Source organism: Aspergillus foveolatus (genome assembly GCF_047715535.1).
Source record: "Aspergillus foveolatus strain CBS 279.81 unplaced genomic scaffold BDW70scaffold_18, whole genome shotgun sequence".
Classification (NCBI taxonomy): Eukaryota; Fungi; Ascomycota; class Eurotiomycetes; order Eurotiales; family Aspergillaceae; genus Aspergillus; species Aspergillus foveolatus.
The window spans coordinates 370,781-394,527 of record NW_027396082.1 but is presented as its reverse complement, the minus strand read 5'-3'; the positions used below and the strand labels follow the sequence as shown (position 1 = coordinate 394,527).

The window sequence follows — 23,747 nt, the reverse complement described above, 5'->3', positions numbered from 1 at the left end:
ATCCGATTAATCGGCCCGCTTATGGAAACCCGGTCAGGCCCTGACCTTCGTTTCAGACATTGAAAATAAATGGTGGGAAAAGGCAACAGAAGCTAATGGACCTTGGACCAGAGCTTGAGTCTGCGATCCACGCTAGATGGTATGATTCGATATGTCCATACTCCTGCGTTGATCGCTGCGATGTGCGCTTGTAAACAAAGAGAGCTTATTAGGTAGTCTAATAGTTATGCATTGGAGGCGCATTAGGGCTGACTTTATTGAATGGCGCATTTCCCGATCTGGATAATGGACTTCGAGCTGGTGTGATAATGTCATCATGATATTCTCCTGGTATCACTTCGATGCCAGCAATTTTACTCAGGCATTTTGTCTGCTCACAGAGGATATATCACCCGTCCATCCCAACCTTCGCAACCTAAATTTGGGAGTGTTCTACTAGCTACCACTACTCTCCCTACCCACCAAGGATCTCTTTTTTATCAAAATGTCAGCAGGATCTCTTCCAGTAATCATAATCGGCGCCGGCCCCGTCGGAATGATTCTTTCTTACGGGCTCTCCCGCCTGCAAGTGCCAACTATCGTAATTGAGGAAAACCCGCCCGACAAAACAACCGAGTACCCCAAAATGGACCTAACGAATTCAAGGAGCATGGAGCTGCTGCGCACAATGAGGCTTGCGAATGCGTGCCGAGCGATTCCTGGATCTATTGCTGAAGACGTAAGCTTTGAATGTGTGTTTGTGACCTCGTTGCATCCTGAAAATGGGAGAGAGCTTGGACGATGGAGTGTCCCTTGCGTTGCGGAGCAGACAAGCGAGAGCAAGAGGACAAATGATGGGTCTTTCCCTGCTGAGCCCGGACAGCGATGCTCCCAGATCTTGGTTGAGAAGTGGATGAGGAGGTTAGTGCTGGACTGTGAGAATGTTGAGTTTCGTGGGAGTTGGAGGTATGTTGGGCATGCCGAGGAGGAGGATAGAGTAAGAGTGACGGCCGTGGATCCCCATGGCAATGAGCATGCATTCGTTGGACGGTTTCTTGTGGGCTGTGACGGGGGAAAAAGCGCTGTGAGAAAGGCTGCCGGGATTGAGATGATAGGTGCGAAAGTGTAAGTTCTCCTCCTACACCCGTGTCATGTCTGATACCAATATCATGATGCTTAGCCCTGCCCGCTTCCACCTCGTGCACTTCCGCTCGAGAGCCCTTGCGTCAATTCTCGATAGGAACAAGTCCCGCTTCTGGCACGCTTTTCCGACCGGCTCAGGGTTCCTAATTGACCAAGACGGCAAGGATACATTCACAGCTCACTGCCCGCTCACAGAAGATGAAGCCAGAGTCTCGAGTGCGGGTGACCGGGATCTCCCGCCAAACCTCGATCCCAAGTCCACCATCGGGCGTGTTCTAGGCGGCTACGGAGTTACCAGACAGTGCTGGGAACTACCGATCGATGAGATTCTAGTCGACAGCATATGGCAGCCCAGCCTAGGAATCGCAGCTGCGTACTCCACCCCCTCTCTCCTCGTGTTCTTAGCAGGAGACGCTGGCCACCTTTCTCCTCCCCACGGTGGCTACGGGATGAACAGCGGAATCGTCGATGCTGTCAGTCTTTCATGGCGGCTTGCAGCTGTAATGAAGGGATACGGCGGGAGCTATTTACTTAGGTCGTATAGTCTTGAACGGAGGCCCATGATGATGCGTGCCTTGTGCCGCTCATATCGGCATCTCATGGAACATGTCAAGCTGGGGAGTTTGTATTTGAAATTTCGTGACGTTCTTGAGGCGGAGGGCGATGAAGGTGAGAATGTCAGGATGTACCTGAGACGGTGGATTGCAGAGTCTGGCCCGGATATCTTGGACAGAGGCATTGAGTTGGATCTGGATTATGAGGGCAGTCCATGCATCTGGACTGAGCCTCAGTCAGAGGGAGAAGAGGACGACGCCTGGGACGTGCAGCGGTATAGACCAAGCACGAGGCCGGGCCGTCGAGCACCGCATGTTTTCCTCAAGGACGGGAAGACGAGTACTTATGACTTCTTGGGGACTGAGTGGACGCTGATGCAATTTATCACTCACGAGTCAGAATCGGAAGCCAGCAAGGCAGAGACATTACTACGCACGGCGAAACGACGAGGTTTCCCGCTCCAGCATGTTCTTCTGTGCGGGGAGGAACAAGTGAGGAGGATCTGGCGAAGAGATCTTGTCCTTGTTCGACCAGATTCTCATGTTGCGTGGCGAGGGAACGGAAGACTAGAAGTGGCAGAAGCTGAGACGGTGCTGGACGTCGTTCTGGGGAAGAGTGTGAGGCCAAAGTATACTCCCTTGGCGAATACAGAGGAGGGGTTGTTTCTGAAGACGGTGGATGAACTGGCGAGCATGGGGAAGAGCATTGGAAAGCGTGCCAGACCGAGAGAGGTGAAGGCGAGGCTTTGATGCGGTGTATGTACAGTAATAATGTATTGCCAGATTCAGTAATCGATACCATCCAAATTGGTTATTGATAAATTTATATAACAACATTACAAGGCTAGCTTTATATATTTACCTACACAGCTACAGTAGAATTCTGACGTAATCGACTGATTCCTTTTCATTGACTACTTCAGAGACCAGCGTATCGCTACTCTCCAGCGTTATCGACCATACGTTGGTCCTTCAAGTCAAAGCCAGTTTAACCCAGGCTCAGATGGTCTTTTGATGCTCCCCTAGGAAGGCAATATACCCCTTCCAGGAGCGAGATGGACTTCGCTCTCTCTCAGAACCCGACAGTCTTCTTATTCCACCGTCAATGTTAGCTGATCAACACGGCAGCGGGTGTTTTTAATAACTTATCGATAACGGTTTCCCAAGACCCAATTTTGTTCTTGTTTCTTTTGATGCTTTATTATCTTTACAACCACAGTCATCCGGTCTCCTTGTTTAGTGCAGACCGCAACCTGGCTGCTTCAGTGGTCCCTTGCTATGGGGGGGTAATCATGGAATTGCTAGTTAGGAAGCCGCGGTACTTTTCGTGACTATAAGGAACCTAGCTTATAAGGAGCAGAAAAAGTCGAAACATTCGTATGATTAGCAATGATAAGTATCTATAGACAGTAACTTGTCAGCGTCTAGAATATGTACTGATGCAATAGCACCCAACGTTGAAACTAAACAGATATTTTAAAGAAAATACACCCTGCTCTTGCTGCAGTCAACTTTGGACTACTCGCGCCCTTTTTCGCCGCCCCACGATATCCTCGACCTGCTGCGGCGCGAGTGCATTCGCGACGAACCCAGGCCGTTGCCCTCACGGTCGTAAGTGCTGCCCGCTTCAAGGTTCGTCCCGTCTGCAAATGAGATTTTCCCAGGACCTCTCCGGTTGCTGCGGTCGTCTTCACCCTCACTAACAGCATCCGAATCTACATCATCTTCTGAGTCCGAGTACTCACCAAGGGCGGCGAGACGACGTCGACGCTCCGCAGGTGTTTCACCAGTGTCGTCCAGGTCGAGCGCTTGTTGCGGACGCGCGAGGCCAGCGGCTTCGCGGAGCTTGGATGGCGGCACTCGTTCGGTGCCGTCGTCGTCCGAATCTCGCCGCGGACGAGGGCTCCGTTCACGGGACGATGTCCCCGGGCTGAGGTCTTTACGTCGCTCATCGGCGGCGGTTCCTGCAGCAGTTCCTGCGGCAATACGTGCCAAAGTTTCTGCGACGTTGGGGCCAGGTCCCTCTTCAGAGTCTGCCTCGTCATCGCTGCCACTGCTTACAGATTCCAGGTCATCATGAGGCGCCTCGGTCTGATGCGCAAGCCCAGCGGCCGACGCACGTCGTTCTCGTTTGTCTGCCTGCTGAGCGTCGTCGCGAGCAGCATCCTTGACACGTTTAGGAGCATCGGATTCCTCAACAATGCTTTGCCGGGCTTTCGGCCCGAGATTCCTGATCTGGTCGGCAAATTCTTGCTTTGTCATTCTCCGACCCTTGTGACTAATGCCATGTTTGCCAACAGTCTCGTCGTTAGCAAGGGTAAACCGGAGCCCATCATCAGCAAGCCATTCGTCTTCATGCGTCTTTTTCCCGGCCTGAGACGGTTCGCCTTCTTCTTCCTTGCCAAACCACGTTCCCATGCGGACCAAACCACGTCGGACTGGGGCGTTCCCTTTGGCTTCGGATTTGTCCGCGGACGGAATGGAGTATTTCTTAATGACTTCTCCATCCTCATCCTCAACAATGATCGTATTACCAAACTGATAAGCGTGAGCAGATCGACCCTTGCCCTTGGGCGCTTTCGGATCGGCTTTTTCAACAGACTGCTTCTCGGTCTTCGCATCCTTCTGCTCCTGGTTCTCAGATCGCTCTTTACCAAATCCGAGCCACTGTCCGAATCGCCGACGTTTAGCCTTATCACCGACAGTCTTCTCAAGCTGTTCGCCCGCGGTTGGCTGCTCCTCAGAACTTCCTGGCTTGGTTTCATCAGGAGATTGCTGAAATTCCAAGTTCAACTTGGATCGTTCTGCCTGGACATGCCGCTTTTGTTCCTCAGCAGACATGTGGCCGACATGCTCCGTCTTCAGTACGTTTCCATCTTTGTCTTCATAGATAAGATCATGACCCTCGACATAAACGTTGACAATAGCATCACGCCATGTGGCAGGTGGAGGCGAAGGTGTCGTGGATCCGGTGTCCCCGACTGTCTTTTCAACATCTTCAGTTCCCACTTCTGATGGTCGCTGAGGCGCAATGGCGGATTGGCTAATCAGTCCTCCCGCTCCACCGGCCTTTCTGCGGCGTCTACGACCTCTGCGGCTGGATACTCTGCCAGTCGGGGAACCACTATCGTCTTCCTGTACCCGGCGCAGGAAATTACCTGGAAGACCGATTGGAGGTAAAGTTCCTGGCGGGTATTCAGGCTCATTTGTAGACGATCCTTCTGAATCATCGGCTTTGCGGAAGGACATTGACCCTTTAGCTAAAGACTGAACGCGTGGGAGCCGGTTCATCCAAGATGGTCCTTCTTCATTCGCCTGGGTATAGGACAGAGTAATCGATAGAGTATTGATGCGTTTCCCTAAGGTAAAGACCGCGATGGACGAACCGTGAACAAGGATGGACGCGACAACCATGAAGGTCGTCAACGGCCAGATAATCTGCACGACATAATAATTGTGCGTATGAGGCTTGGGGAGATCGGCCGACACCACGGGTTGTGTGGAGCCCGTTTCAAGTTCAGCTCTAGCCAAGATACAGGCGAAAATGGCACCGACCCCAATAGGACCAAAATGTCCGGCGAATAAAGCTTCACGCCATGTTTTCACGTCCGGAATAATAGGCTTCAAAAGTAACATGATAGGGATGCGGCGGAAAAAGATGACAAGAATTGCAATGACAACAAGCCTCCAGGCATTCAGGCCAAGATCGGGGTTGTTGTAATCCGCCCACGGAAGAATAGCTCCGAGGTACACGAAATAAGCCAAGTTGAGCAGCAGATCGATGACGTTGGAGACATGCGACTCTTCCGTCTTCTCCGTGAACCAACCGTCGTTGCTGAAGCCCACGCCAGCGGCAAAGCCAATCAGCAAGTCGTCCATGCCGAGAAGACTTCCAGAGCCGGCGCAGAAGAGCGCGAGCACAAAGTAGAAGACGAGAAAGCTCTCGCGGTCAATCAGCTGTTTACGTTCGGCAAATCTGATCGCGTGGCGAGCCGCATAGCCGATCGTAAAACCGAAGATCGCTCCGAACACACACTCATAAAGAATGGTGACACAAAACCAGTGAAGCGCGACAGCGTTCGCGTCCGGGCGGTAATGCAAGATGTAGTATGATAGGTAGATGAAAGGAAACGCCATGCCATCGTTGCAGCCTGACTCGGCGGATAGCAGGTCTCGCAAATGCCTTGGAACACGCTTGGCAAATTTACCCTTACCGACAACGGAAGAGGCAAGGACAGGATCGGTGGCTGTAACGCACGCGGCGCACACCAAAGCCTCAAGCCAGGTGAGCGGCTTAATCAACCACCATATGAAAAGACTTGTGATCAACCAGCCCCAAGTCATAACAGGCAGAAGCAGTAACGTCACTGACTTCCAATGCCGTTCCATATACGCCTTTGGCAGCTCGACGCCTACCGCAAAGCATTGTACGACGAGCACAATGCGGGAGCACTCAAGCGTAATTTTGTCAACATTTCCCCACTCAATTGGGTTGAACAGATTTGCAGCATGCGGACCAAAGATGATTCCACAGATTGTAGCCACAGTAGCCTCGCCAATGTACAATTTCTCCTTGACGAAGAGAGAGCAAAGCATGAACAGGCCCGTGAAACCTCCGAGGATCATGTACGCCAGGTGGGGCTTATCGATATCAAGATGCTCCCACGCCATGACGAGAGCAAGTTATAGTGACTCCAAAGTAATCAGATTATCCGCGATTTCAGCTTATCGCGAGGTTTTCCTTGCTCTAGTCGTAACCCAGAGCCAGATGTGAAGCGCTAGTCAAACCATCACAATCGAATAAGAAACGCTGCGAGCACTAGCGCGGAGGTAGACATGCCCTGTCGCGAGAGATCCGATGGATTTGATGCGGTCGCGAAGAGATGCTAGAGAAAAAGAAGAATTAGCAAGGCGAAGCCACTTATAAGGGAATGTCAGGGCAGAGGGGCGATCGACTAGTGAGCGGAGCAACTGCAACGGAACTTACCCTTCTTTGTAAATTGTAGATAAAGGTGAGTTAATGTGCATGCGTTAGTGGATAGAGCCAGCTCTCTGGGGTGTTTAACGAGTGACGTATAAAACTGGAGTAAACCAAGACGACAAGTGAAGTCAAGACAGATCAAGAGGAGTCAAGAGGAGGACAAGAAGCAGGACAAGAGGGGAGACGCTCTCGGCAGCTGGGCGGCCAACTTGGGAAGGTCCGAAAATGGGAAGGAACAACCAGAAAATTACGAAGCGAAGACCAAGACCACGATCGAGCGCGAGACTCGGCAGGAGGGGAACATGGCGTTTGTCCAAGACCGTCACTGGCGAATGAGGACTTGAATAGCAGCACAATGGCTTTTTTTTCTACGGCGTGGAATGGGGAATCGGGGATGGGGAGGAGAGGAAAAATGAGCGGCGAGCCGTTTCCGACTGTCCTCTCGTCCTGGCTTGGCGTTGAGGTCCCGACATACCGACGTAATCCAAGAAAAGGCCGCAATTAGATGAACAGGCATTTTAAGCATCATTGCGGCGGAACTAGATACAATAAATCGAATGGCATTGCTTCTTATTACCATTCCGGAGACTTACGAAGCGTTATTTACTCGCTCTTGCAACTACAGTACGGTACTTAGGATGACGCACCTCTTGAGGCCCATGCCGCTGGAGCCTGGGCACTGTGCCCTGCTGAAGCTCGGGCTATTTCTGCAGTTGCCCCATGCCCTCGAGACCTGCCAGAATGCCACATGGTTGCACATGCAGTTGACATCCTACGTATCATCTTGATCTGGCTCCTTAACCCCTTGATGCTCTTGACATCCCTTACCGAGTTCTTTCACAGTTATGCCTCCATAACTGGACCTCACCAGCCTTGCAAGGCTGCCAAAGATCGGCCTCATATGATTGGAGATGAACCAGATTTTGACCCGCTTACTGTGGGTCTGCCCAGACGCTAGACTAAATTGGGCGTTTTATCATCACGGGGCTCAGTTAATCGGGAAATTGAACGCCTCCGGCCAAGGCGGTTCCAACCCGAGGCCGGTAATCAGTGGTTCAGGTATAAGAGGTTCACAACCACAGGTTCACAATGCAACGCTCTCCCTGCAGTCAATCTGCATAAGTGTCAGACTAAAGCACAATGAGATGCTGGTTCAAACTACGATTCGTCAAGACCTCAGAAGCTGAGGAAGCGAATGCATCCCATAAAGTAAATGGAGATATATCTCGGCTAATAGAACAACATATAGGCACCTGCACGCGCAAAGGAATAGCAAACATCAAGGCGAACATAAAAAAAAAAAAAAAAAAAAAAAAAAAAAAAAAAAAAAAAAAAAAAAAAAAAAAAAAAAAAAAAAAAAAAAAAAAAAAAAAGAAAAATACAAAAAAGTCAATACCGAATACAGAAAATCCCCCATTGCATACTCGTAGCTACGATTTCCACCGGAGACGCAATAATGCTTAGTCTCCAAGAGGCATCCCCTCCACCTGGTCACCCAGTGACCGCCAGTTGTCAGCTTGAAGCTCCGAGTACTTGACTCGCTCTTGACTCCAATCCTGATGAAGCCGGCTGATGTGATACTGGCTCTGTTGGAAGTATATCAGCTCGTCACGGATGCACTCTTTAATGAATACTCCACGCGCATGCTGTTGTACAATTGATTCTTTGTCCTACAGAATATGTCAGGCAACCAACCTTTTGGGCCACCGGGCAAATTAGTACGAACCTTGAAAATCGACTCCTCGACCTTTTCTATTTCACCTGGCTTGACGGTTCCCTGTGGTCGCGCTCGTAGGTCTTGGAGCTTGCGTTCATTCGCCTCAATTCGCCTCTCCAACTGGGGAATATTATTACGGGCATATCGGTCCCGTCGGTCAAACATCTCCCGCACACTCACTAGGCTGTCTCGCTGACGTTTCAAATCCTCCAACACTCCGTCTTCCCACGCCCGCGCCTCGTCCTCTAGCAGACTTTGACTGGCGGACAAGTGTCTTGCCGTGGCCTTGATGCCTTCGTTCAGTAAAGGCACGTCATTCGTATCTAACGCGTATGTGTCCCGGGTCATTTCTGTAAGGGACTGCAGGGCAAGCGAGAAACGCAGGTGGTCTGCAGCGAGGCCTTCATTACGTTTGGCTAGCCGCTCAAGAAGCGTGCAGAGGTTGATATAAACCTCGGCCGATCGTTTAACGCCGCTCCTGACTGTCTCGAAGGTCTCCATGAGGGTGGAGGGTAAAGAGTCTTCTAGGTCAGGTGGTAGAACCCGACCAGCAAATTCATCTTGCACAGATATTGTCGCTTGCTTTCGCCATACCGAAAGCTCCTATACAAGAATTAGCGACGATCAAGTGACGCGACATAAATATATACCGTAGGAACCGTCAAGAACATAACCACCAGCTGCTCCTGACTGAGAACCGGATGTGAGACAAGGGCATTGGTAAATCGTACGAGACCGCGCCGACGCTTTTCGAGAAAAGAATTTGAATCCGCTGAGAGGTGAGTGCCATTGACTTCAAATAGGTGAGTAAGCTTAGAGGAGAGCTTGTAACAAGCTTTCTTGCGACTTACCTGCAATGCGTTTCGGTGGAAGTAGAGGTAGTTGACGGAATGGGTATCGTTTATGAAGACAATCAAGAAGCCAGACAAAATCACTATAACGTCGAACGACTGTACTCCCGCGACGTGCCGATTTAACCTCGTAATTGCGATGCTGAAACATGAACAACCCCTCCTTTTCTGGCAGAAGTGTCACCGTCACCACTTCTTTGACATGGTTGTTTATGGCCCGGTCAATGTTCAGTGACTGCCGACTGGGATTAGGCTCGCCCCGACCGATCCCTGGCCGTCCAAAATCTCCGAGGCCAGGCTGAACTGGCCCTCCGAGGCTACCGCCCTGTGATGATTGCGCAAAATGGTCTCCCCACCCGAAATCGGCGCTATTGGAAGTGCGAATCTCAGACCGGCCATTTGCGTGGCTCGAATTGGAGAGTGCATCTGGATTTCCTGAACCACCAGTCTTGGACCAGGCGTTTGTTGCTGATCGAACGCTGCCATACCCATTCAGCATGCCGCGCTCGGCTTCGTGCTGAGTGTGAGCATGGCCACGATGTAGCTGCGGACTACCCCATGGGTCCGCCTCTAGACCACCCATGGAATCTCCTCTAGCACGACGCGATTGCGCGGGACTCGGTTCTTGTACGGGAATTGGGGGCGCAGGAGGAGTGGAAGGGCGCTCATGCGAAGGGGGCATGATAGACTCTTGCTTCGCGCGCAGCGCATCCAAATATGAGCTATTTGGTACCGGAAGCTCTGCGACCCTGTTAGTTTCAATGAAATCATCGGGCGCAAAGGACATACTCTTGCGGCGATCGTCTACGGTGTCGAAAGTCAAGTCTTCACCTTCTTGCGCGAGCCCTATCAAAGCTAGTAGAACATTGAACTCGCCACGACTCAGCCCGTTGGACCTATCAGTATCACCGGAGAGGACAAGGTTGAGGATCTTGGCCTGATCCGTCGCCGAAAGTCCGCCGCCAGACAATAGCTCTCGAACAGTCGTTAAGCTAACGCCCGTGCCCGCTCTTTCCCCCGCACTCAGTACGAGGTCGTACGCGTCGATATAACTCTCAGGGACATCCGAGTCCGGCAACAAAGTTTTGACTAATTGTTGTTTGGATGTTCGTTTGGCAGTGTTGCTATTCCACGGTGAACCTAAATCATCGTCATCTGCGAAAAGAGAGGATCCGCCAAAATTAGCGCTGCCGGTGCTGAACGCAGGCTCGTCGGCAAATAATGAAGTTTTGGATCTCCGAGCTGAATCGGCTGCCGGGGAGTCATCTGGCGACGTCCCAAATAATGACATGGGGGATGAGTGATGCGCCGCACGGTGGAGGAGCGATGCGAGGAACGGAGCTCGGTCGGACGCGATAAGGCACAGGCAGAAAGATGCGTAGACAAGGCTAAGTTGCAGGATAGCTGATAGTAGTCTCGATTAGAATAGATGATGGCTGATAGTAACAGAAGTATAAGGTATAGACGGCCTGGGAAAGAGAACCTGCTTTCCCGGTGTTGATAAGGGAAGGGTTGCAAGGAACTCTGAGGGGATGATGTCGATGTTGTGGCTGACCGCGGAGGCTAGCCAGCCCAAGTCTTGGCATCTCCAACTGACGTGCTCTGGGGTATAGCTCTAGCTTTTCATTGTATGGGTGACTAGGTTGTCTATATACGGCTATCCTATATAGATCCATCGCTTGCACTTCCTGAAGGCAGCTCACTACGCTCCATAGTCGCCTGCTCCACCGCCACGGGCACGGTAAAATAGCCTTTCTGAACCAGCAGATCCTGCCATTCTCTGTTGCCCGTGGCTAAAATGCGTTGAGCATTCACAGCCGGCGAGAACCATCTCTCTTTCCGAGTCTCCGCTTTACTACCGCCTTCGAGTGCTGCTCGACTAGCGCGAGTGGTTCGCATTCGTTTTGTACCTTTCGCATCGCCGGAGAGAAGACCGCTAAGCTCCCTACGGTAATTCTCGAGACGGAGGTCAAACGCTACTATTGAGCGAACATATGGCGCGAAATCTTCGACAATGGATTGTTGGCCATACTCAAACGCAAGCTCTGCGCCTCCACTGGGCGGCGGATATCCGCAATCAGGCTTCGCTACCGGTATGAGCACTTCTAGAAGCTCCTTGTCAGGCTTAGCTGCCTTGGGCTTGGAAACAGCTTCCAACATGTTGCCGGCCAGCATGTCTTTGGAATCGACTTCACAAGTTCGGCGGAATACTCTTCCCAGAAGAGTCTGAAAGGTACTCCCAATATCCAACGTCAAGGTAGTGTAATCAGGGAGTTTGTCAGCATGTAGTAGTTTATAACCGTCAACGAAATTCAGCTTCTGCTTTTCCGAGATCGGTGGTATAGATGTATCGATTGCGTCCTGGGAGAGTTAGACCTATCGTGGAAAAAGGGAGAAAGAGTTGGGAAACAAAATTACCATCCGTGCATCCAGGGAGCATGGCGCAGCAAGCACATCGAGGACACTTCGCGATTCCATATATTCGGACTGCGAGCACAGACTTTCGAGGTGCTCAACTTTCGAAAGAATCGTTTTTGGCTCCCAGGATGATTGAAGCTGCGAATCCTCCATGACATCGGCCTCTTGTAGGCTCAAATGCCACCAGTGCAATGCTTCCTCCCGAAGCTCGCTCTCTGTTGCTAAGCCGGGACTGATCATAATGTCTCGGCTAAACCAGCCCATGTAGTTATCGTATGTATCCGCGCTTAGCATTCGAAGCTTGTCTCCGTTCGAGTCAAGGTCTACACCTTGTGGCCACCGGTCAATCATCCAATCAAGGCCGGATTTCTCGCTCCCAACGGCCATCTGGCACCAGTAATTCAGTTCCATGATAGACTTTCGAAGATCGTTGCCGGTGCTCGAATAAAGCCTCTCAACTGCTGTCCGCTTCAGTATATGACCTTCGTTTGCAGCCATCAGAAGAAGGTAGTCGACCGCCAATCCCTGTGAAGGAGCCCTATACCGTAGAATAGCATGGAAGGATATATCATCAAGCGGGATAAGGCTCTCGTCATTGCAAGTTATAACAATCGGGCGCTTTGACTGGTTGATTAAAGTAAGGACCCCGGACCAGAACTGCTTGTCTTCTTCAAACAAGATGTCTGCTTCTTCCAGAAGTATCAAAGATTGTTTCTGAGTTCGGGAATGCTTCATGACGTTTTCTTTTGGAGGAGCCTTTGGCTGTGGTGTGCCAGTTTTCTTAGCCGTCAAAGTAGGCATAAAGAATCCCGTCAATTGGTTTTGCTTCGCGTCTTCCAGCTCTTCTGCCTGCGAAGATGTCCCGGAAGGTTGATTGAGATTTTCCTTGTCGTGCAGGTTGTGCACAAGGTGGTTTTGCGTCATGTCACCAATCCGATCTAAAATATCCTTCGCACTGCGTCTGGAGCCTGCATTGATCTCAAAGACTTCGAAATCCATCTCTTTAGCCACTGCGTATACTGATGCGGTTTTGCCGCATCCCGACGGACCGCTTAGGAGAATTGCATTGGCTATACGACCGCGGTCACTGCCAGACTTTAGGTTGAAAGTGAGATCCCCAGTTCGTATGACAGTCCGCTTGTTCGAGACCGTCACATCGCCAGCTAATTCATCATCAGAACCGGAGATTTCACCCATCTCGGAGTACTCGTCTTCGCTGAGTACCACGAAACCATCCAATTTATCTGTTCTCTTTCGTCTCTTGCGCTTCTTCTCCTGCTTCCGTTTGGCTTTCTCATTATCTCTGGATGAATTACCCACATCAACGCTAGAAACAACAAGATATTTCAGCCAATCACGCAGCATAAGTGCTTCTTTGGTTGCGCAAAGAACCTGCTGTGCGGTGCTGGGCGCATACTTATGCGCCCAAAGTTGCGCTTCGTAATCTCCACGCTCAAACGCGCTCATTGAACTGGACAGAGATACGTATAACCTGGCCACAGCTGAATGCAAATTATCAGGGGACGGAGCCTGGTCTGTGTCCGAGCTCGCGCCTTGCCCCATCAGCCGTTTGCCTACTTTTGCCTGCAGCACTCGTCCACTGATTACCTGTTTAGATGGTTTTCGCAAAGCCGGCAAAATATCAGAAGACTTTAGAAAGGAAAGCACATTTTCTTCATCATTAACTTGAACAGCTGGCGTCTTTGATTTTCTGTGGTCCGTTGCGGTGGCTTGGCGATCGTCGTCATTGCTTAAATCGAGTTCGATACTAAGGTTCCGCACGTGAATTAACCCGGAGGGAGGCCAAAGTGGATGCATAGGCTCTGGAACCTTGTTAAAGGCATGCCTGAAGGGAGAAGATATAGGGGGACGTGATTGAGCTGACTGGGGCTTGATCGCCAACCTGTCTCCAGACGGCAGGGAGACTGAATCTTGACATTGCACGTGAGGCGATAGCACCTCTGCCTTTTGTGCAGTCTTCTTTAAGAAGAACGGATGAGTGGCTTTAGCTGGTTGTTTCGAAGTTGGTGCTGCTGGGACGGTAGTAATTTGACGGGTAGCATGATTCGAGATGGTATACTTTCTCCTTCCGCTGAGGATTTCGTCAATTTGCCGTCCTATACTTTGCGAGGACCCAGTCTTATCATGATACTTGATCACGACAAGCTTCCTCTCAAGACTATCTGGATGTTGCGGAGCTGGCTTCCCACGCTTGGTGCCCTTTTTCTTAGACATATCCGCGAATCTGTTGGCGACTGGGGAGCTGAGAAGCTTCCCATTTGCGTTTAGCTTAATTATTTTTTGCTTCTTTGGTTCAGCCTCCGCCGGTGTATTATTCGTGGTCTCGACCGCACCAAACGTGCTTGGTGTCTGCGTGCTCGCAAGGGCAGTTCCGTCCTCAGCCGACGCGCTCACGCCCTTGACCGTTGGTTCGCCGTCAGTCGTCACGAGGTCATTAGATGATATTTCTTCCGCATCATTGCTCGTTTTCCGCCGCTTTCTTCGATTGATGTTGGGGTCGTGGTCAAGCGTAGCCACGGGCGTTGTCGGTAGTGCAGGTGATCCATTGGCTTCTTGCGAAGAGGTGGGACAAGGGAGGCTATTTTCGACAGACTGCACAAGGGGCGTTGGGCCTTCGAAGTCTATATCAATGAGCACTTGTTCATATGTAGTCCCGGGATCCATAATGACCTTTTCTGAAGAAAGCGTGTATGGCGCGCTGCTCTCCTTGTCCCATGGCCATTGGTTATGTGCCCATGCAAGAGCAAACGCTCATCGTCCGGAAGCAGTGAAGAAAGAAAGCACAGAAAGGTCATCGAGCGACCCAGATCGAGAACAATATCATGCGTACGGGGTATACCGTAGTTGAAGACCTTGGAGAGCGAGATAATCTTAATTGGGACACGAAGTACGACGCGAAAGAAGCGCGTATTGCAGGCCAAACTCCACTTATTCCGGCGGCGCACTATACCGCATAGAGCCTAGCCCTGACTTAGTCTTCTTGGATATAGCGCCGGCTCGGAACATCATATGACCGGAAATTTTTCGAGATATGATGATTTCTTCAACGGAGTGACAACACGCTTGCTTGGCCGTACTTCTCCCATATCAGCTTCTTCGTCATGGACTTGCAGCCGCCGTCTGTGCTGGCTCAATTGCCGCGCCCCCTGCATGCATCAACCGGCAAAACTTATATTAGCGAAGTCTATAGCCTCGCCAACGCGAAGAAGCGCAAGAGATACGAAGTTGCTGTTGCAGTTGACGGTGAAGCTGTGAATTTATACAATGTAAGTAGTAGCTACTTTCCTCTGGTTCCAAGTACTAAAGGAGCGTACAGATTCAAAACCCGAAACTGGTCACCTCTTACGCCGTCCCTCCGCAATCGTCGTTTTCTTGCCCGCCATGCTCGTTGCGCCGGAAGCTCCCGAAAGCCTCAGGTGTGAAAAGGCAGACCTTTGTTGCGATGAAAAAAGAGATCAAGACCTTTACTGAGGAAAGTGCTGCGAGCGGAACCGGTGCACCAGTAATTTCTTCCTCATCGTTCGCGGTGGACGATTCGACAAGTCCGACCGTCTTTATTGGTATTGTGCCCGGCTCTGAGATTGAGGACAAAGATCCATTCGACGTCTTAGCTATTCACCGCGATGGTCGAGTACGGCGGATATCTCCTGACTTGAAAACCCAACGATGGAGCATACAGCACAGCGAGATCCCTCAGGGCAGTTGGGAAATCCATGGCTGTTTTTTACTGGAATTTGATGACGCCAAGAAATCACTGTTGAAGCGACGGCCTGACATTGCTTCTCTTGCGGCTGGAAGTTCTATAATTGCAGGAGGCGGTGACCCGTCCATCTTGCTTCTCGTTTCTTATCCCGTTGGTACGGAACAAATCAGCTTGAGTGAGGTTAAGATCCAAATGTTCTCAATACCCGCCGAAGCTTCGAACCGCGGCGTCGACGAGAGCCAACAGATGAGACATCTTCTGACGGTCAATCTTCCTAATATCGGCGCTGAGAAGGTTGATAAGAAGAATTTGCATTGGCATTTCCATTGCAACTCTGCTGGTTTGAACTTGTCCTTTGAAAAGGGGTTCGTCAACTTCGACCTCTCCCAGTATAAACCAACGGCGACCTCGATATTTATTCTTGAAGATGAAGACTTTTCATCTGTCATGCGTGTTTCTGCCCAGTCGGTGATCGGGGCCGGCAAGTCTATGATCGCGCTATATGACACCCAGTACAAGTCCATCCAGCGCAGCATCGTGACCGAGGACCTTCCATCAGCCGCCACAAACAAGGCACGCACTACGTTTATCAACTACTTCGCGAAACTCGACCTTGTGGTTGCGTCAAAGGGCAACTCCTTACTAGCGTTCGACCTAGGCTCGTCGCACAGCATCTCCGGCGCACCAAGCAAACGCTCCCGAGACGGCCTGCTGATAGATGCAATCGGTCGTGGGATAGGATCCCCGTCCCAATGGGAGAATGTTTCAAAGAAACATCGTTCAAATGCCGCAGCGGCGCTGGGCCTTACATCGGCGGAGGAGATTGAGAAATGGAATATTTTCTCGCGTGCAGTGCGCGAATGCGCCAAGAACAATGACGCTAGTGGGTTCGACCGAGCTGTTCACAGCTATTTTCAAATCGGAGATACCCAGGCTCTTCCTGAACCAGGCCAATATGTCAACCTGGAAATGGTCCTTTTCTTACTCTCCCTCATCTTCACGGTGGGAGATAACACCAAGAATACTGACAAACTCTCCGCATCTTCCTCGGTCAACGTCACCGTCGCAGTTTGGCCAACCGAGACGTGCAATTGGCTCATCCGCCTAGGATATCTCTATCCCGGCAACGTTGAGGCCGCTCTACACCGCGCCCACAAGCCGCGTATCCTCCCTCAACTACCCATCGGCACTTTTGCGCAGGCTCTGCAAACGTCCGACCCTTCCCTGCACCGCCTAATCAGTGTCCTTAAAGGGCCAACTGCCTTCAGCGCAGACGAACTCGCCCACATGCTCAAGATTTTTCTCAGTGCCGCGCGCTCAATTTCCACCCCCACCGAGCAAGGCGAAGAGTCAGAGTCTAAAAAAGCCCTAACAAACGGAGATGGCAAAACCAATACCGCTCTCGCCCTTACGAAAACATCCTCCGAATCAAATTCTCCCCCCTCTCCCCCCTCAACTTTGCAGACAACATTCACCGGCCTCAATACGACCCTCCTCTCCTTGCACACCCACCCACACCCGTCCATAAAATCCTCCCTCCGCTCCACCCTCTCTCGCAACGACATAATCACAACAATTCACCATCTCCGCCTTTCCCTCGCAACAGGCGGACATGCAACTCGCTTCACAGAGACCCCTCCAACCCCCATTTCGCCGCACCTTACATCCCCCTCCCTCCCCCTTAAAACAATAGTTGATCTTCTCAACGCGGCTGTCGACGCAATTGGCCCTTCTGGCTGGGTCTCCATTGCCCCTGGAGACCTGAATTTTAGCCTCAACAGCGAAGCAGAGGTCTCAGGCCTGCGCGACATGGCGCTCATCGCGGAAATGAAATCAGAGGTTTCGGCGGCTCTAGCGGGCGTCGAGGAGGCGACGCTCCTTACTGGAATACTGAGGGAGTATCTTCGGTATGCAAAGAGTGTGACGAACGACTCACGCTCTCTTACCTCATCAGCTTCAGCCTTACCTGATGATGCGTTGAACGTGGCGCCCTCATCTACGTCGGTCCGTCACGAGAAGCTCAATGGTGCGGACTTGCTTGTTTTCGGTGCGCAGGATGACGATGCGGATGGTGGGGACGGGGATGCAAGCGGGAAATTGCTCCCGCTGTCGTTGAAGGCCGCTAAGGATGTCAGCAAGACGAAGGTGCTCAAGGGAACTGGCAAAGTCGTGCAGCGGAGTAAACGTGAGATTGGGTACTTACGGCGTAAGGCTGTTGGGAAGTATACCTTCGAGCGGTTGGTCCTTTAGCCTGTTTATGTCGTGATTTTCATAGATTGGATGGCTGTGTATCTATGCATCTCTTTGGTTAAAAAGAAAATGAATCGTGTGATAAATTATTTGCAGGTACCTCCTTATGTTCTCATAATTAGCCATGAGTAGATGGCCTCCTTTGGACTTGTGATCTACTTCGTAAATGAATATTCGGCGAAACAATCGACATTAACTCGGTATGTACAATCAGTATATAAATATCTATGCGTATGGATATATATCATAGGCCGTCTCTGCAACATCGCATCGGCAATGACACATCACACTGCTTTGAGTCAAGTCGCATAGCATCAAGATCGTCTCTGAATATCATGGGGCGCATGAAAGCTGCATGCTCCATTATGCATCACCGTTACCCGTTTCCTTCCGAGTGATTGCCCGCGCCAGGCAAGGCACGCTCTAGATAATGGCCCGAAGGTTCCAACTGCTTCGACTGCTTCGTCTCCACCTATGTAGGGTAAGCAATTTTGAGATACATGCGACATGGCAAGCACAGGCACAGGTGCCATAATAAATATAAGCATGGGCATAAAAAAGTCCGCACCATGAAAGTGCAGATGCGAACAAACAAAGGGTAATTGAAAAGAAATCACATAACACAGCAGTAGTCCAACGGAGTTAAAACGCAGTCGTCAGAAAATCATCACTGGTGAGGAGGGAAATAGTCGTCGGGTCATGTCATGGCACATAATAAAGTTCAAGTCACGCAACACCAGTGTATAGTATGGGGAAATGGTACAATTCAATCTCGCAGATGTAACAAAGTTCACAGCCATAGAGAACCAGTTTGAGATGGGATTTAATGGATGTCGAGAGCTCCAAGAGATAGTTCAGATATAAAGAGACAGATTGGCCAGTAAATTGGGGGTATATGAAAGGTCGATTGAGATGTCTTTCCATCGCAGATTAAACCAATGCAGAACGTAGCAACGGTGCACTTTCAGAGCATGAGACCAAGAAACGAAGAAACGTCGCTTCCGCGGTGCGAGTTTCTGGCAAAGGCGTATCTGGGAGGCCAATAATAGAGACGGGCGGTATGAGAAAGCACTAATGACGCGAAGGGCAATCCTACTGCGGCCAGATATGTGGTTTCATCAGTCCTTAATAGATTCCCAAACACCACGTTCTGCGCTCAAGGAATGTGGATGGCCGACACGCGGTTGAGCACGGGAAATGTGATTTCACCGTCATTGCGTAGATCCCATGACAGAATGTTCCGCGCGCTCCTTCAAGCGCATAGCTTGAGATTCCAGTGACCGAGCCATGAGTCTCATCACTGTAGGTCTTTTAGTACTCAGTCGACAGCTCACATACGAGCGATCTTACCTGGCCATACGGAAGCCCTGTCTAGGAGGCCAGCCGTTGCGAACAATATTTTGCAGCCAAAGCCTTCGTCCGAATCGCCCGAAGACCCTTGTGACACAGGCATAGTGTTTGGAATGTCCTTTTGCATCTTCTGTTCAATGCTCGCAAGTATACTCCGTGTCTTCTGCAGAAGTTTGCAGTCTTCATCCTCGAGAAGCAGGCTTTGTATAGCTTGCTCGAAATCGAAATCTTCACGGCTTAGCATTCCAAGGTATGGCCCGACTCGTTCCTGCACCGTCGTGGTCCATTCAGCGAGTACTTGAGCGCAATCAAAGGTACACATGGCGCTCTGAAGTGGTAGTTCTCGACAGGTGAAGTCAGCAAAAGTGCTGCCTAGCTGGTCAGACATGGCGAATGAATCAGCAGCATAACAAGCTGCTCTGCGTAAGAGCTTCTCGCGCTTGGTTTGCCCTGGCCGATAAGCACCTAGAAGCGGTTGCATAGAATGCTCTTGAGAAGGATTCTGTGAAATGGCAAGCTCCCCTACGCCAAGAGAGGCTATCGAGTCGCGTCGAGCATCCATCGGAAGGGCGTCCTCTGTTATTGAGGGGTCTAAGACATCAGATGGAATTCCGTCCAAAGCGTTCTCCACATCCGTTCCCCGGGCCAGTTCATCAGCCATGGCATTCCAATCTCGTTGCCAAAATGCTTCCTTGCAGCGGCCAAGGTCGACATAGAGCCGCACATAAGCGAGGTCTAACAAAGGAATGCTGTCAGCCGAGAGAGGGCCGGCACCGTAAGGATTGGGTCGCTCCAGACTGTGCTGTGGATTCGTCGCCCAAGCAGTCTGCCACGCTCGGAGAGCGGGCTCAATATGGGCTCTCATTGCATCCGTCTCCCTTGTCGTCCATTGGCGGCCCATATGGCGCTGGCGAGTTTCCCAGATATAGTTGTGTATGGCATATATTAATACAAAACAGCCAAAAGAACTAGGCCTAAGGTCACTGCTCTTTGGGTCGTCCGGAGAGAGCGCAGCGGAGCTCTGAGCACGCCGACCCGCAGTCAACAGCGTCGTGAGCGCAGACGAGAAAGCAACATTCTTCTTCGATGACAAATGACCGCCCATCTGCTTCCATGCTTGCGGAGACTCCGCTGCCCAAATATCCTCTTCGCACGGTAAGTCCAGGCGGATCTCCGAATTAGTCAGAGCAGGTGCGTGATTGTACGCCGAGACTAGGAAACAGGAGGCGGCGAAAATTGCAAAAAGTGTTCTTTTCCGTTCCTCGACAATTTTCCAATCCAGCCAGTCCTTCTTTTCTTTTGGCGGGCCGAATGACTGACTCCAGGAATCCTCGACGAGATCTTGCCCCTGGAAGTCACTTGTTCCCGCAAAGCCAGCGTGTAAGTAATCTTGTGGAAGGTCCTTTGCATCGATGTGACGAGTCAACTCGGCCGCCCGCGCAAGACTGACCAATGCCGCGCAGTGAGTACTTGCAATATCCGCCGAGGTTTTGTCACCGCAAGTATGACCATAAATGACATTGAGGAGCATTGCCTGCACAAGCCAAAGCGGAGTGTTGTGAACGGAATTATCACCCGGCTTGGAGGACCGAGAAACCGCGGTTGACATGTCAGCCTTACGACGTTCCTCGAGATAGAGCTGGATCATCTTCTTCGAGGCTTCGAAGAGATCCTTTGAGGCGGCTGTGTCAAGTTCGTATAATGCTCCAATTGCTGCCATGGACAAGATCAAGCAACCGCCACCACCAACAACACCGGTGGAGCTGAGATTAAGGTGACCGCTCGGGGTGCGTAGATTGTTCGTATACTCAGGGGCTTGGAAATTAAGACTAGGGATATGAAGGAATGGCAGGTGAGGGTGGAAATAGGTGATGTAGGCGGAGATGAATCGCTGCATATCTGCGGTACTAGGCAGTTGGTTGGCGGAGGTGGGGCTGGAAGAAGAGCGAGAGTAGAGATCGCGACATTGAATCATTCCGGTTGCTGGTTGAGAGTATTTGCGGTGACTGAAACTTGCGGGCTGCGCCATGCTGGCTAATAAAGCCCGTCGAGTGGAGTCGGTAAAGGTATCGGTTGAGGCTGGGGTATGGTGAGTTCGTAGGGCACTATTCGCGAAAGGTAGGTTGAAAGGATTAGGAGAATCTCCGCTTGTTGCCATGGAGGATGAAAACATACTGCTCTGCGAGTGTGCCCCCAGCATGGGCTGCTGGCCCACCGAAGTCATAGACGGAGGAGTGGCATAGGCTTCAGCGAACGGGTTTTGAGCCATCAAGGACTTGGGAGAAACGGTTTCCGGTGGAATACCTAGATCATTAAAGGTAGTTGAGTAGTCGGAAAATTGCCTCGCTATCGCTGGCTGGGATGGGAACTGATTCTGCCAGCTCACAGAGGACATTGAGAACTGGTTAGATCCATCCATCATAGGCTCGCTGATTCCACTCTGACTGCCTGTGCTCATGGCTGAGGGCGAGGACTCGTCGATGGCAGACTCATTCTTACCAATCGGAAGCGAAGGATCGAACCTTTGCATCCAATCGAAATTGTACTCGTCTTCCATAATAGCGTCGTTCCCGTGAGGCACCTGCTGAGTACCGTACGGGGAAGAAGGAGCCTCGTTCCCGTAAGTCTGCGGAGAACCCCCAAAATGGAGCTGGGCAGGATTGATGGTGCTTCCGTGACTCATAAAGTCTGGAATATTGAAGTCGAAACTGCCATAGACGGGCGCCGTTCTTAGACCTCCTGAAAGGTCCATAGGTAGCCCATGTGTATCAAGTTTCGAAAGCCCGTTGACAGGGGGCTGATGGCTTGAAGAAAAACCCCGATAATCAATATTCGAGCCGACGGAAGAGCTAAGACTGGGGTGGTAGGCATGGCCCGGATGGCCAGTCGTGCCAGGCCCTGCATTCGTGTTATTCGCAATCCCGAGTACAGCGCCATCAATGTGACTGATTGTGTTTGCTCGAGGGCGCATATTACTTGAAGCACCGGCTACAGAATTCTTGCGAACCCGATTTGTTCCAGCTCCAGCTCCGGCCCCAGCTCCAGCAGCACCAGTGCTCTCTCTCCGGGCATTTCTAGGCCGCGACGACGGGGTCGTCGTCATGTGTAGTTTCTGTTGATGTCTGAGAAGCAGGTCCCGACGAGCGAAGCAGCGGGAGCAATCAGGACATTCAAATGGCTTTTCCTTTGTGTGGGAGCGCTCGTGGCGCTTGAGGTGTTCCAGTCGAGCAAACGACCGACCACATGTTGTACAGCCATGGGGACGTGGTTTGTCAGTCTTGGGAGGAGGAATGTTGGCTGGAACAACGGCATCCTTCTTGGAATTGTCCTTGGATACTGCTGGGTTATTAGGACATAGATCCAAAGCGAATGTCACCCAAACACGCACCATTAACGTCTCCAGGAACCTCCGAGATGCTGGAGAGGCTCTCCAGCTTTGGGCTAGTGCCCAAGCTTTGGTCCACCATCGGGCCTATTAACATGCCAGTATGTGTTGGAAGCGGGTGAAAACGGCCAGGTCAACGCTGGCTTTGACTGCAAATAGGCGTCGTCAGAGAGTATTCGTCGAATCGTGCTGCTGCAAGAGCTAGAAATTGCGATGCGACAGCAACGATCTTAGGCCACCATTGATGACTTTTTTGTTCACTAATGATTATTAGCCTCCATGTCTAGACTAGTCGAGGCGGAAGCGATCGGATCGAAGACATCATCGCCACGATGAGATGAGAGCTCTGGGTAGTGGGTCGGGACAACGGGCCGACGCCGGGGTAGCTGGAGAAGGCGAGGGGAGGTACTGACACCGTGAGAGATGGTGGAAGACGTCCGAATGAATACTCCCAATAGTTAGAATCGAAAACGAGCTCTGTTCGATCGAGAAGAGGAAACGGCAGGATGAAGTAGCGCAGGGCGAGGTGGGATGTGGCGAGGTGTTCCTGAGGTCCAGCCTTGGAGTAGTCAGCAGGGGGTTCAAATTCCGGGTTTCAGGACCCAGGGGAAATGGGCATGGGAGCACCAACAGACTCGAATGCCAGCCAAAGAGAGACAACGAGGCGATGCGCTGGTTCTCTGGAGGATCTGGGAGCAGCGTTCACACCGTGGGATGGAGGCAATCAAGCAAACATCGGTTGGGGTGCTGCCAGTGGATAAGCCAGCGGTAGAGCCGGATACTGATAGCGTGATTTGAAGTCAATTGACGATAAGAGCCCAGCAGATACAATGATCTCGACCGGAAGAAAACCTGACAATCCAACAAAAAAAGAGGCCGCAAGCTGGGAGCCGGAAAGAAGAGAGGAAGAGAGAGAACGAGAGAAAGGTGTTAGTTCTCTGCTAATTCCCAGCCGTGGTGGAAGTTGTGATTACGAGGTGACTCTGAGCGAGCTCTCAAAAGAGCAGCAGGAGTTAGAGTACAGCCGGGGCGACTGCACGTTACCTCCGTACCTTTACTGGACGCTTACCCCGGTGACTGTCGCGGGATAAACCACGAAGCTGCTGTCCAATGATCCGCTGCACGGTGGGCCGATGAGCACAAAGCATTGACCACGACTGGGTCGGAGCCAAGACAGAGCCCCACCACAGAGTCACGGGGAGGAGCTGCACTTGGGTCTGTGCCACCGTCTGAGCCAATCGACGCGGTCGCTGAAACTCAATCCGGTCCGAGAGGATTGTCGTTTAAAGCCACGCACCTTTCCAGTGTACACGACCGTGGCTTTGAGGTTCCACCGGGCCGAGAAAGTGAATGAGAATGGTCCAGAGAAAGGGACAAAGAGAGACACACCACGTC

General features: G+C 51.3%; 5 protein-coding genes across 5 annotated transcripts; 2 read left to right on the top strand and 3 right to left on the bottom strand.

Annotated features, from left to right (window-relative positions):
* Nucleotides 1–480: 480 nt before the first annotated feature.
* BDW70DRAFT_167314 (FAD binding domain-containing protein) lies at nt 481–2,426 on the top strand (the record flags this gene model as incomplete). The annotated part of the gene is made up of 2 exons (XM_073742195.1): nt 481–1,104; nt 1,160–2,426. Exons 1-2 carry the CDS (start codon nt 485–487, stop codon nt 2,424–2,426), a joined length of 1,887 nt encoding a protein of 628 aa, XP_073596982.1. The 5' UTR covers nt 481–484.
* A 619-nt stretch (nt 2,427–3,045) lies between these two features.
* BDW70DRAFT_134550 (Na+/H+ antiporter Nha1) lies at nt 3,046–6,663 on the bottom strand. The gene has a single exon (XM_073736527.1). The coding sequence runs from the start codon at nt 6,345–6,347 to the stop codon at nt 3,195–3,197; it is 3,153 nt and encodes a 1,050-aa protein (XP_073596981.1). The 5' UTR covers nt 6,348–6,663; the 3' UTR covers nt 3,046–3,194.
* Nucleotides 6,664–8,117: 1,454 nt separating this feature from the next.
* On the bottom strand, nt 8,118–14,328 carry mvp1 (sorting nexin Mvp1; the record flags this gene model as incomplete). The annotated part of the gene is made up of 7 exons (XM_073740649.1): nt 8,118–8,327; nt 8,384–8,977; nt 9,025–9,167; nt 9,226–9,966; nt 10,015–10,629; nt 10,929–11,586; nt 11,644–14,328. The coding sequence occupies 7 exons, from the start codon at nt 14,326–14,328 to the stop codon at nt 8,118–8,120; spliced, it is 5,646 nt and encodes a 1,881-aa protein (XP_073596980.1).
* A 437-nt stretch (nt 14,329–14,765) lies between these two features.
* On the top strand, nt 14,766–17,617 carry BDW70DRAFT_159159 (uncharacterized protein; the record flags this gene model as incomplete). Its single annotated transcript, XM_073740648.1, has 2 exons — nt 14,766–14,930; nt 14,981–17,617. 2 exons carry the CDS (start codon nt 14,766–14,768, stop codon nt 17,615–17,617), a joined length of 2,802 nt encoding a protein of 933 aa, XP_073596979.1.
* Nucleotides 17,618–18,499: 882 nt separating this feature from the next.
* Nucleotides 18,500–22,779, bottom strand: amdX (putative C2H2 transcription factor (AmdX)). The gene is made up of 3 exons (XM_073743782.1): nt 22,356–22,779; nt 18,968–22,303; nt 18,500–18,917 (listed from the first exon to the last, which is right to left on the bottom strand). The coding sequence occupies exons 1-3, from the start codon at nt 22,447–22,449 to the stop codon at nt 18,829–18,831; spliced, it is 3,519 nt and encodes a 1,172-aa protein (XP_073596978.1). The 5' UTR covers nt 22,450–22,779; the 3' UTR covers nt 18,500–18,828.
* Between the last annotated feature and the right edge of the window lie 968 nt (nt 22,780–23,747).